General features: G+C 25.5%; 2 protein-coding genes and 1 pseudogene across 4 annotated transcripts in view; 2 read left to right on the top strand and 1 right to left on the bottom strand.

Moving 5' to 3' along the window:
* Window positions 1-163: 163 nt before the first annotated feature.
* The window catches only part of LOC140671588 (uncharacterized), a 91,756-nt gene continuing 77,976 nt past the window's right edge, over window positions 164-13,943 (bottom strand). Inside the window, exons 4-5 of one of the 3 annotated variants that reach the window (XR_012047768.1) lie at window positions 8,480-8,651; window positions 164-677 (exon numbers count right to left, since the gene is read on the bottom strand). The gene's annotated coding sequence lies outside the window, so the exon portion shown is untranslated. Of the gene's footprint in view, window positions 678-3,852; window positions 4,106-6,718; window positions 6,803-8,479; window positions 8,652-13,943 lie in introns of those variants that run through there. The other 2 variants (XR_012047769.1, XR_012047770.1) reach the window with 2 other exon arrangements.
* LOC140671584 (UDP-glycosyltransferase UGT5-like) lies at window positions 2,093-7,016 on the top strand. The gene is made up of 6 exons (XM_072902991.1): window positions 2,093-2,423; window positions 2,844-3,080; window positions 3,979-4,389; window positions 5,101-5,323; window positions 6,070-6,289; window positions 6,638-7,016. Exons 1-6 carry the CDS (start codon window positions 2,202-2,204, stop codon window positions 6,927-6,929), a joined length of 1,605 nt encoding a protein of 534 aa, XP_072759092.1. The 5' UTR covers window positions 2,093-2,201; the 3' UTR covers window positions 6,930-7,016.
* LOC140671585 (UDP-glucosyltransferase 2-like) lies at window positions 8,484-13,050 on the top strand (annotated as a pseudogene).

Raw genomic sequence — 13,943 nt, forward strand, 5'->3', positions numbered from 1 at the left:
AATAATAATATTAATAATAAATTGTGTTTATAATAGTGTTATACATAGCAAATCTTTTTACTGACAAAACAGTTTCGATAATATTGTATCTCCCTGCCTAACTCCTCGTTTGATCGGGATTTTGTCTGTCGTTCAGCTTCACTTGTAGAGTCGCACATAAATATTTTTGATAAGTTTTGAGTACCTTGAATCGATTCGTGTCTCGTCCATGGCTGCTAAGACTGCCCAAGTCTCCACCGAATCAAAACTTTTTGATAATCTACGTAAGGCCAGGCACAGAGGGATATTGTACTCGGTACTTTCTCTATGAGCGTGCAAAGGGTGTGAAGGTGATCCACGGTACTGAAACCTTTTCGGAACCCGGTCTGTTCGGATGGTTGGTACTGATCGAGCTTGTTTGCGAGTCGCTTTGCTATGATTTTGGAAGAAGCTTGTAAAGGACATTAAGTAAGCTAATAGGTCAATAGTTTTCTATGCAAGCAGAGTCTCCTTTCTTGAATAGAATGCTCACCTTCTCATTTTTCCATTTTTCCGGTATCAGACTTTTTCCAGGCACTTGTCAAAGAGCAGGTACAGCGCTGCTTCCATGGCATCTCCCCCTTCTTTCAACATTTCAGCCACTATTTGATTTTCTCTTGGGCTCTTTCGGTTTTTCGTTTCTCTTAATGCAGCTCTGACTTCGTCCCGAGTCACATCATGCATACACATACGTAATGACATTATGTTAAATCGTTACACTATACATTGCTTCAACACCATTTGGATAAAATAAACTCCGTATTAAAGCTGTTACTGATAAGAATTTTAATCTTAACAAGATATTTCACACAGATCTCTTTTTAAAATATTATTTACAATTAAAAATAATTGAAATAATAATTGAAGATTAAATATGATATGTATAGAAAAATGATACAGTAATATAAAATACAACATTCTATATCCAGTAGACAAACATCTATTCTAGAAGAGAAAAGAGAAGATGAAGATCATGTACACACATGCTACTTAAACACACGTCAAATGCATTCTTGCAATCTTATTATTTAAAGTTTAAAGCAGTCGACCTTTTCTAGAATATAATATTTCACACGAATATAATGTTTCCTTTACTTATTTCTATATACCATACCAGTGTTTATTACTTTCAGTCAATTCAAGTTTTCGGTGATATAATAAAAAAATCTTCTATTCATACTATCTAATCAGAAGAAAACGAATATGTAAATCTATGTAAATTTTTAATCAAAATGCGATCATTGTAAAATTTGTAAATATAAAAATATTGCATAAATTTTAATATTATAATATTTTGTAATGTAAAAACACACGTCATGCACACAATTAATTTTTTACTTAAAACTAATATTGAAAGCAAGTAGCGATATTTAATAATGATCTCTTCATGTAATATATTTAAACGTGAAGCGTTATAACATTTAAATGATGTGTTAATCTGTTGTGTGTCTATTTTGTGAACATTAAATATACACAATTATTATATTATCGCTCGTAATAAAAATGATTTTGTACATAACCTTTATTTACCTTTGACCGTTGCGATATCAAAGAATGCCAGATAAACTCTATTTATCATAATGATTAACTCTTTTTTAAAATACTACTTCTTTAATAATTGTGCAGTTGATAAATTATTGAAAAAACTACACTTAATAAAAATATTGATAGCGTATTTATGCTGTATTATTATTAAATTATAATCATAATTATTTTGAAATATTTATAAAGACCTGAAGTTAAAAGTACATATAACTGTTGACAATTAAAAAAAATTGATTGCATTTTAGAAAGTAATGATATAGATAAGTTTATAATACATATCACTAAATTTCATAATTATAATTGCTGTAATAGTTTAAAATTAAAATACTTTTTGATCAGATTTTTTTATATTCAATTAAGAATATTAGATATTATTGTTAATAATATTTTTTATGTATTAAATCTTTATTATATTTAACTACAATATTCCATTTCCAAGAAAAATCGGTAAAATCCTTGAAAATTTATTACGTTTATAAAAGTCACTATATGGGATAACAAATTTATATAACCTTCTCATTGTCTGCAAATAAGTAAAGGGGGGAGATAAGGTATAATCAAATAAATACATAAATATTACATACATTCGAGCTTGAAACTCTGCAAGAGCAAACAACTAGAGGCATCCTCTGTTAACCATGTTAAAAAATTTAGTGTTTTATTGTATTTTTGTAATGGGAATGACGACAATGTCAAGTTCATTAAAGATTTTATTGCTACAACCAGTAGCATCAACCAGTCATCATATTTGGACGATGAATCTATTGAAAGGACTACTCCATAAGGGACACCAAGTACATATGGTGGACATTCTTGAACCCACTATCAAGGGTAAACTCGCACAAAATATGACATACACTGTAAGTAAATGTTACACGAGAAACTCGAATATATACGAGTTAAAACTATTATTTTCAACGCGTGATATGATAAATCAATAGCTTATATTACTGATAGGTTGCATACAAGTAGCGAAAGAAATATAAATGCTGCGTCAATTTACATTTAAATAATATTAGTATATAATAGTAAGTATATAATAATAAAAGTAATAATAAAAATAATAACAAACAAATAGATAACACAATTTGCAATGACTCTACATCAGTACGTATACATATTCATTGCTGTATTATTATTTGGATATTACCTTTAAATATGTGAAATTGAAGCAACAACAGTGCGACTTTTTGGCGATAGCGCAGCTTTACATAAATATTGTGTCCTAAAATCACATTCTCTTTTTATCCAGCATAATAAAAAATACTTATGTCGTACAGGTTTTCGGTAATATAATGAAAAAACCGCAGGAAGCTGAGGATTATAATCCAGTTAAATATGAAAACTTTGGTGTAATTTATACGACATACTTTGTCTATGATCTTACATTATCACTTTGTGAAAAAATAATAGAAACCAAAGAAGCAAAAGAACTTTTAGAAATGATAAAAAATGTTAAATTTGATGTTATAGTACAGGACATTACTTTACATGAGTGCTTATACGGATTATGGCAGGTAAGAATAAATAATCTGTTAATGTATGTATGTGACTAAACTATTATTTAAAATAGATAAATATATCTACTTCAATCAAATATTGATTAATTTTATTGTTGATTAATTGACAAGTTGATTAATATAAAAATTTCTAACAACATAATTTTCGGATATAATATAATAGAAACATTAAATTCTGTTGTTGGTTGCCCTATAAGTTATCAACGATTTAATTAACCGGAGTTTGATTAAAGTGACACTAAATAAAATATTTTTTATTTAATGATAATATATACAGATAATGTTAATGCACTACGTGCTAGTACGCGCTAGTATGCGCTACTCGTTTTTATTAATTTTATACTAAATTTCGACTTTGCATTAATTATATGCTAAATTATAATTTTTCATTAATTACATAATAAATTACAGGTTTATATACTTATGTAACGCAACTTTTACAATACATAACATTTATGATGTAAAAATGTGCAGAAAACAATATAAGACCTTTAAGGTTTAGTTAAACAGCACTCGAATCACTTAGTACAGATCATAATTTTTATAGTGTAATTTTCTTTAGCAAAATTGTAAATAATATTTTTTTAACGACAATTTAAAATTTTTTTTTATTTGTTTCTTAAATTTTTATAACATCTCTTTTGATAACCTAATTTTCACATAAATTTAAGTTAATAATACACTAGAAAAATTAATATTTTTTATCTAAAAATTTCTGCAAAAATTTTTTCAAAATATAATTTAATAAGAAACCTTTATCAGTATTTAATCGCTTATAATTTAAAAATAGATTAATATTGAAGTATAATATATTTTTCTTAGAGTTACAGGCTTTTTTAGGTAATTCGCAAACACTATATTAGAGAAATTATCACTCTACATAGATAGTTTTCAGATTGCTAAAGGCAAACCACCTGTAGTTGGCTACCTGCTGTTCGGCTCTGCACCTTGGTTCAAATATCTTACCGGTGGTCCTCATTATCCGACTGTTCGATCTTATGTATTCACAGCTATTGCGAAACCTGAAGGTTTATGGCAGAAAACGTGGAATTCTTTTTATTATATTGCTGATGATCTTGTGCGAAATTATTATTACATGCCAATTTCTCAACGAAATGCTGAGCGATACATAGGTCATGCAATTAAACCGTTGCATGAGTTGGAAAGAAACATTTCTATCGTATTATTAAATACTCATTCCGCGTTTGAGTTTGGGATTCCACTACCTCCAAACGCCATAGAAATTGGTGGACTACATGCTCAAATCATACGAACTGCTGACGAAAAAGCCGTAACATATCCCGAGGTAAAATTCATTATTTGAAGATAATAAGAATCGTAGAGTTAATAAAAATACTATCAAAATTAAACATCCTAAACGAATAGAAATGATTAAAATTTTATCTTCAATTAAAATTTATCATTGATCTGTGCATATATAATTTTATTTATATTTCTGTACATACAAAATATTAATGAAAAAAATGTTCTTATTAATAAAAATATTTCTTGGTAAATATTAAATATGTAGTTGTTTGGTATCCGCGGAATTAATCAAATTCTTTAAATATTTAATCATTCGTAGTCGACAAACTAAGCAATAAATAACTTTCTATTTTAAACATAATATATACTACTTCCAAAATTTTTGTCATTAAGTAAATAAAGATGTATTAATATTCTATATAATGTTATTACATATAATACTATTACAATTTGCAGCTTGCAATCATGAATTAATCACAATTTAAAATAGAGCTATTTCGCTAAATTCGTACCAATATATACATTTAGATAGTTTTATTTTAATAGTCACTTCACAAAGTCACACGAAAGTCATATAAATTTCTTTTTACAATTTTAATAAAGCTATATTAAGCCTTTTTTGTTTAAATATAAATTACTTTAAAAATGTACCGGTATTTATGGTTAAATGGCATAAATGAATTGACATAAGTAAATGCATTTTGAAATACATTGTCGAAATGTTATCATTTTATTGTTATATCTCATGCAGAATATACGTGAATTTCTTGATGGAGCAAAAAATGGAGCAGTTGTAATATCATTGGGTACAATTGTGAAATGGAAATTTGTTGGATTAGATAAACTTAAGGCCGTTACGCAAGCTTTATCAAAATTAAAGCAACGAGTACTTTGGAAGCTAGATATTGAGCTTCCAATTCAAGTGCCAAATAATATAATGATTGTAAAGTGGATGGTTCAGAATGAAATTTTGAGTATGTTTCATAATTTGTTTTACAATTTATTAGAATATACAAAAAATACGAGTTTCATATTTTCATATTTTTATTTATAACTATTATTTATAATTAGTTAGATAGCTATATATATTATTTTTGCTACATATATTATTTTGTATATTTTTTTTCTAAATGTTTTTATATTTAAATTTTGATTTGTTTTTATTAATGATTTAAATATAAAATTTAAATGACGTTTTCAGAAGTTAACGTAATTCTAAATGGAGCATGTATAAAATGTTTTATTATTACAGAAATTATTTACTTTTAATTCTATTGACTCACATTATTGTTTAAATTACACTATTGTGTTTTTCTAATAAAATAATGCAATACTGATTGACATAAACATGTGTAAGTAATTATTTTGTAAATTAAACACTTCTATTTGGTGTTCTCTGTATAATTCTCTTTATAACTGATTAGCAAAAAATCTGATTTTCGAAATGAATATAATATCATTAGTTCTTGATACAAATTTATTAAACTATCACATTATTTTAAGATCTATGCGATATAAAATTAATTTTTATTACAATAATAAATACACGTACTTATTGAAAAACATTTGCAAACAACATAATGCTTATTGCAAAATCATATTAATTTAATAAAAATACATTTACAACTAACAAACTGTTTGCATTAATGTCAAGCTGTGACTCTCTTTATCATAATAGCTTGATAAAGTTAAATTTATTATAATATATTTTTATATTTAGCTCACAATAATGTAAAAGCAATCTGGACTCATGGTGGTCTCCTTAGTATACAAGAGGCCATTTGGCACGGTGTACCAATGATCTCGATGCCATTTTTTGGAGATCAGAAATTCAATGTGGACCTATTAGTACATAAAGGAGTTGGAGTTCGTTTAGATTTCAAAACCCTGTCCACAGAAACGGTATTAGATGCGTTTGAAAAAGTACTTCACAATGAAAGGTATGATATTTGAACATTCCTAGTGTTAATAATTCTTTTGTTAGATTTATATGCTATAGATGTTATTTTGCAAGTAAATATGATTAATATTTTAATATAATAATTATTATCCAAATATTAACTATAAAAAAATTTATTTAAAGTGTAAGTAATAATCTAAATATAGAAGAGTTACTTAACAATAATTAAAAATAATTTTTAGAATTTAATATATTTTAATTATTAAATATTATTTAATTTTATTTATTAAATATGTTTTACCCATATTATACTCATTGTTCTGCATTTAATTAAGAGTTATATCTAAGTTTATATAACGTTACTAATAATCAAATATTCTTCGTACAGTTATACAAAGAATATGAAACAATTATCCAGTGAATTTCGGGATCGATCAGTGCCGCCGTTAGATTTAGCGATTTGGTCGATTGAATACGCTGCCCGCCATCCACGTGGAAGTTTAGAATCTCCACTTAGATCACAAAGTTGGGTGGAACAGAACCTGATCGATATCTATGCATTTTTGTTTTTTAGTCTTATCATAATATTAGCAGTCATATTTTTTGTGTTGAATAAATTATTTAATTTTTATTGTAATTGTGTACGTGCCACAGAAGAGCAGAAAAGTAAACAAATGTAATCCATTTAAATATTAATAATAAGTAGCACACATAGTTCTTAACAAACAAAATTATTGTGTTATTATAAATATGGATAATATATCATGCAAGAATTTAAGTAATATTGGTGTATTTATTTTATTGTATAGAGATCAGAATACAATAAATAATTGAAATTATTTGTAGATATAGTTACTGTAGCTTACAATTTACTTTTCTTGCTTTTATTTACAAAGATAAATTTTTTCATTAAATATATTTTTTAATAGTCTGTTATGTATAATATTTTCTGTGTATCACCCACAATGAGTCTATAATAATAATACTATGATTATTAAATTGTATACATATATAAAAGTGTTAGAGTATGTAAGAGTATGTAAAGTATGTAGAGTATGTAAATGTCTTCAGATAACTTTATCGATTGCATTGCCAAACAACACAACATATATATGTCATATATCGTTTAAATATATTTATATACATAGAGCGTTAAGTAGATACATATTATTTACAAGGAGAGATCATGCACTCTGCTTCTCCGATTTTGATAAACATTTTTTATGGGTAGTTGTCGTTCAATCAAGTTTCCTTGCAAAACCATTTGATACACTTCTCCGAATTTGCACAAGAAAAATTCATAAAAAAATAAAGAATAAAAATTTTACAGAAAGTGTACGCGCAATCTAAATGCTCAAAAAGGAAGACAAAAAAAGAAATAATTGTATAATTTAAAACTTAAAACTTTGCTTTAAATTTTTATTCTTTATTTTTTTTCTTTATGAATTTTTTCTCTGCAAATTCGGAAAAGTGCATCGAATGGTTTTACAAGGAAACTTGATTGAACGACAACTACTAATAAAAAACTTTTTATCAAAATCCGTGAAGTAGAGTATATGATCCCTTTTTGTTCAATATATTGATAATTTAAATTAATTTAAAAATTATCAATTTAACACGTCATATTAATCACATATTAACAATTTATCTTGTAAATAATTGCAATTAATCAATTTTCAAATAAAATTACCTTTAAAGTTATGGATAACATATATCTCTCGTTATTTTTATTATCATAATTAGTTTGAAATAATGAAGAGTAAGAGAAACAATAACTGTACAGATTAATATTAATAAAAATAGCTAAAACAAATATTAATAAATGCCAAATAATTATGATAAAATCAACATCAATATTTTGACACTTGTATACGTTACAAAGCACTTGTTTTATATTTTTTATGTTATTTTTTTTCATAGTATTTACTCTACTCTCATTAATAAACTGACCCTTGGAAACCTATTAAGTTATAAACGTTATCACTGTATGAGCACACAACTTTGTATAGCCTTGTCATTTAGTTAGGAAGAATCAAAGTAATTTATGAGAAAGAGTAAGGGGTAAGAAGGAAAAAGAGAGAAGTAGCAATCACAGGCAAATACATAAATAGATGCATTTAAACTTGGAACTCGACTGGGAGAGAAAGCTAGAAGCAAGAGCTATCCGCATTACTTTGTTAACAATGTTAAAAAGCTTAATTTTTTACTGTATTTTTTGAATAGGACTCACCGCAATGTCAAGATCATCGAAGATTTTACTGCTACAGCCAGTAGCATCAACAAGTCATCATATTTAGACGATGAATCTATTAAAAGGACTACTCCATAAGGGACACCAAGTACATATGGTGGACATCCATGAACCCACATCAAAGGTTAACTCGTACAAAATATGACATACACTGTAAGTATATGTTAGAAAAAAAATTTAAATATATTCTACATAAAATGTTTTTTTCCAGCGCGCAATATATTGTAAATCAATAGCTTATCTAACTGTAAGGCCACTTGCAAATTAATGAAACGCCTAAATGCTGCGTCTATTTACATTTACATTTAAATAGTATTTGATAATAAAGGCCATAATGAAGATAACAACAAAATACTCCATATTTCAAAGATAATAATGAAGATAAAAAACAAACAAATAAATAACTCTACTTGCAACTTTACGTCTACTAATGACTCTGAATCATTATATATACATATTTATTGCTACATTATCATTTGAATATTACTTAAGTGTACGTTAAAAATGTACAATTTTTTTGGTACTCGCACAATCGGTCTTACATAAATATTATCCTAAGATCACACTTGTCATTTTTATTGTGAATAATAAAAAAAATTTATGACTTTCAGGTTTTTGCTGATATAATGAAAGAATTGCATGAATCTAATGATTATGATCCAACTGAATGGGAAAAATGTAGCACAATTTATACGGCATACTTTTTATATCAACATTATGCAATACCATTTTGTGAAAAAACAATAAAAACTAAAGAAACGAAGGAACTTTTAGAAATGGTAAAAAATGTTCAATTTGATAGTACAGGATTTTATAGTACAGGACGTTACTACGTATCAATACTTATATGGATTATGGGAGGTAAGAATAAACTATTTATTAATGTGGGTATACGTGTGTAAACTTTAAATTAAAAATTTTAAATTAGATAATTATGATTAAATGTAAAAATAATAATAATTTCGATTAGTAATAATAATACCAATATACATTATGTTAATATATTACATACTAGCACATTAATTATAGACTATTTTATAACTTTATGTAACACAATTTTTAAGATAGAATTTGTGGCGTCTCACATGTGTAAAAAAATTTTGAAGGCTTATTGTTAGTTTGAAAAAACTTATATTTTAAACAATTATTTTATGGGGACACGTGAAAAATGTATATAGTATAAAAATTAGATTCACGCCGGGTCTTAGAGAGATAAAATCAATAAAAATAATTGCGAAAATTACGCCTGATGTATGGATCAAATGTATAAATAAAACATATTGAAATCGTTAAGACATTTGCTAGGTATGCCATTAATAAGGGCACATATCAAAATTTACTAAATAGGTAATAACTGTCCAACTTGCTGATTATTACTAAAAAATTTCATGCCATTATTCAATTTGTGTTATTTATACAAATTGTTCGAAAACTCGATTGTTCATTTTCAAACACCCTACATATATTAATTACATAATCGCCTACAATTTAAATAGATTGATATTGAAATAAATCATATTTCTTTTTGAGTTAAACTTTTATATAATTTACAAACACGTAAACTTATCATAGCTAATTACAAGTTGCTACATACGTAAATACATAGACAGTTTTCAGATTGCTAAAGGCAAACCGCCTGTAGTAAGCTATATTCCGTTCGGCCTTGCACCTTGGCTCAATTATTACATCGGGGGACCCCATTATCTAACTGTGCGATCTTATGTACATTCAGCTATTGCAAAACCTGAAGGTCTGTGGCAGAAAACGTGGAACGCTTTGTATTACATCGCGGATGATCTTATTCAAAATTATTATTACATGCCAATTTCTCAACGAATTGCTGAGCGATACCTAAATCACGAAATCAGGCCCTTACAGGAGTTAGAAAAAAATATAACTATCGTATTAATTAATACTCATTCTACGTTTGAGCCCGGGATTTCGCTGCCTCCAAACGCCATAGAGATTGGGGGGCTACATGCTCAAATGGTACAATCAACTAGTGACGAGAAAGCCGTAACATATCCCGATGTAAGATTCACTATTTAAGAATTAATAACGATATCTGCTATTAAAATTAAACTTTCTAAAGAGATAGAACTGATCAAAGTTTTATCTTGAATTAAAATTTATCATTTATCTATACATATTTAATTTTATATATTTATATTGTATGCACAAAATATTATGAAAAAAAAAAATGTTCTTATATTAGAGAAATTTCGTTGTAAATACTAAATAGATGTTTATTATTCGCGGAATTAGTCAAATTCTTTATATGTTTAATCATTTATAGACTAATCGAGCAATAATAAATGTCTATATAGAGCATACTATATATTACTTTCAAAATTTTTATTATTTGATAAATAAGAAATAATGTATGTAATATTCTATATAATTTGTTGCATATAATATTTTTACAATTTGCAATTTGCAATTATAAATTAATTACAAATTAAAGTAGAACTATTTCGCTAAAATTCGTATCAATATATTTATTCAGTTAATTAGTTGTTTATATCAATCATTTTACAAGTCATAAACTGTCCTATAACAAGTCATATAATTGTTGAAAATTAAATAAATGTTTTTTATAATTTTTATAATTAAAACTGTTAGTCTTTTTGTTTAAATTTAATTTATTTTGCATTAATATAGGTATTAGGATTTATGACTAATGGCAAAAAATGAAATGACATAAGTCAATATATATTTTGGTATATTAAAATGTTTTCTTTTTATTGTTATATGTCACATAGAGCATACGTGAATTTATTGACGGAGCAAAGAATGGAGCTATTGTAATATCATTGGGAACAAATGTAAATTGGAAACCTATCGGATTAGATAAACTTAAGGCCGTCACGCAGGCTCTATCGAAATTGAAACAACGAGTACTTTGGAAGTTAGATATTGAACTGCCATTTGAAGTGCCAAATAATGTAATGGTTATAAAGTGGATGCCTCAAAATGAAATTTTAAGTATGTTTTATAATTTACTAAAAAAATACGGAAAAAAATATTTAATATTCTTGTTTGTAACTGTAATTTATAATGTTTACACACTGCATACATATATTATTTTAATATACTTATCAAATGTCTATATTTTCAAATTTTAATTTGTTTTTATTAATAATTAAAATATAATAATATAAAATAAAATAAAATTGATATTTTTAGATGGTACTGATAGCACTTTACTAAAAAGAACATGTTTGAAATATGATTTATAATTGCAGAAATTTTACTTTTCAATATAAATCACTAATACAAATTATTATTTAAATCACCTTTGTATTTTTCTAATAAAATATTGCGATAAACTTGAACAAACATTGTACGGATTTTTCTACGATTCTTTCTATAATTACTTAGAACAGAATATGATTTTTGAAATAAATATGATTTATGCCATTAGTACTTTGTACGTTAAATAAATTCGTCAAATTATCACATTTTTTTAAGAATCTCTTTGAGGCTAGATAAAATCAATATTTATTATAATATACGTTTTTTATTTGTGAAAATAACTTACAAGCGTCTGAATAGTCATTGCATAACTATACACATATTAATTTATTAAAAATATTTATATAATTAGCAAAATAATTATATTAATATTAGATCTTAATTCTTTATATTTCCCTAATAATTAAAAAAAACTAATATTTGTTATAATATATAATTATATTTAGCTCACAAGAATGTTAAGGCAATCTGGACGCACGGTGGTCTTCTCAACACACAGGAAGCTATATGGCAAGGTGTACCAGTAATTGGAATGCCATTTTTTATGGATTAAAAACCCAATGTAGCATTATTAGTATGCAAATGGGCTGGCGTTCATTTAGATTTTAAAACTTTGTCTAGACTCAGTCTTAGATGCATTTAAAAAAGTACTTAACAATGAAAGGTACGATATTTAAACATTAATGTGGTTAATTTTTTAAATATACATATGCAAGTATATATATGTTATTTTGTAAATAAATTTGGCTAATATTTTAATGTAACAATTACTATTAGAATAATATACATAATAATAATTATTTAAAATAATAGAATAAGTATAAAAGAAATTATATCTTATAACCTATAATATATAAATAATAGCTTAAAATATTATTTTTTACAATTTAAAATATTTTATTATATATGTTTAGTCATATTCTATTCTACATGTAATAGTATTTAAATTAATGTGTGCTATAAGTTACATAATGTTACTAATAATAAAATATTTTTTTATAGTTATACGAAGAATATGTACAATTATCTAGTGAATTTCGAGATCAACCAGTGCCACCGTTAAGTTTTGCGATTTGGTGGATCGAATATGCAGCTCGGCATCTACATGGAAGTTTAGAATCTTCGCTTAGATCCCAGAGCTGGATGGAACAGAACCTGATCGACATCTATGCATTTTTGTTTTCTAATTTTATCATAATATTAGCAGTTATACTTTTGTGTTGAAAAAATTATTAAATTTTTATTATAATTGTGTATGTGTCCTATCTAAATTGCAGAAGAATAAACAAATGTAATCCATTCGAATATTAATAATAAGTGTCACATATAATTGTTAAAACAAAATTAACCTATTAATATAAATGTAGCATAATATTATGCAAAAATTTAAGTATTATAATATTCGTGTGTTTATAAAATTATTAAAAGATTTTTTAATTTAAATAATTATTCAAAGAGTACGCATTACGATAAATAGTTGAAACTATTTGAAGACATATTTATAGTCACCTATAATGTACTTGTCTTTCCTTTTTTTATACTTATATTTTTATATAATATGTATATATATACATATATATATATGTATATATATATGTATATATATATATATATATATATATATATATGTATATATATTTGAATAGATGTTGTGTGTAATATTTTTCGTGTATTATATACAATTTGTCTATAATAATAATAATATTTCTGCGGTTATTACATTGCCTATAGAAGCGTTACAGTATGCAAATGTCCTCATTTAACTGCGATTGCGATGCGAAACAACACAAATATTTATTATATGTATATATATTATTATATATTATTTAGATATACGCATGTGTATTAGATATATGGGTATATTATTTAGACGTGTTATAAAAAAATTATCAATTTACCACATTACGTTAATCATACAATAGCAATTTGTCGTATGGATAATTGTGCGATTGATTAATTTTTGAGAAAGTAAATATAATACAGTACCGGCCAAAAATATATCACCTTTAGCATTTTTGAGCATAAATTTAATTTAATTTACTTACTTATAAAATTAATTTTTTATATTATTAAAATTAAATTTTTATATTATTTTATGAAAAATATTTTATTTAGTAAGTTATATTTACTATCAAAACATATATTATGATATTATAAATATCCATGCACTTTAAATAAAATTATACTC

The sequence above is a fragment of the Anoplolepis gracilipes genome, chromosome 12 (genome assembly GCF_047496725.1).
Source record: "Anoplolepis gracilipes chromosome 12, ASM4749672v1, whole genome shotgun sequence".
NCBI lineage: Eukaryota > Metazoa > Arthropoda > Insecta > Hymenoptera > Formicidae > Anoplolepis > Anoplolepis gracilipes.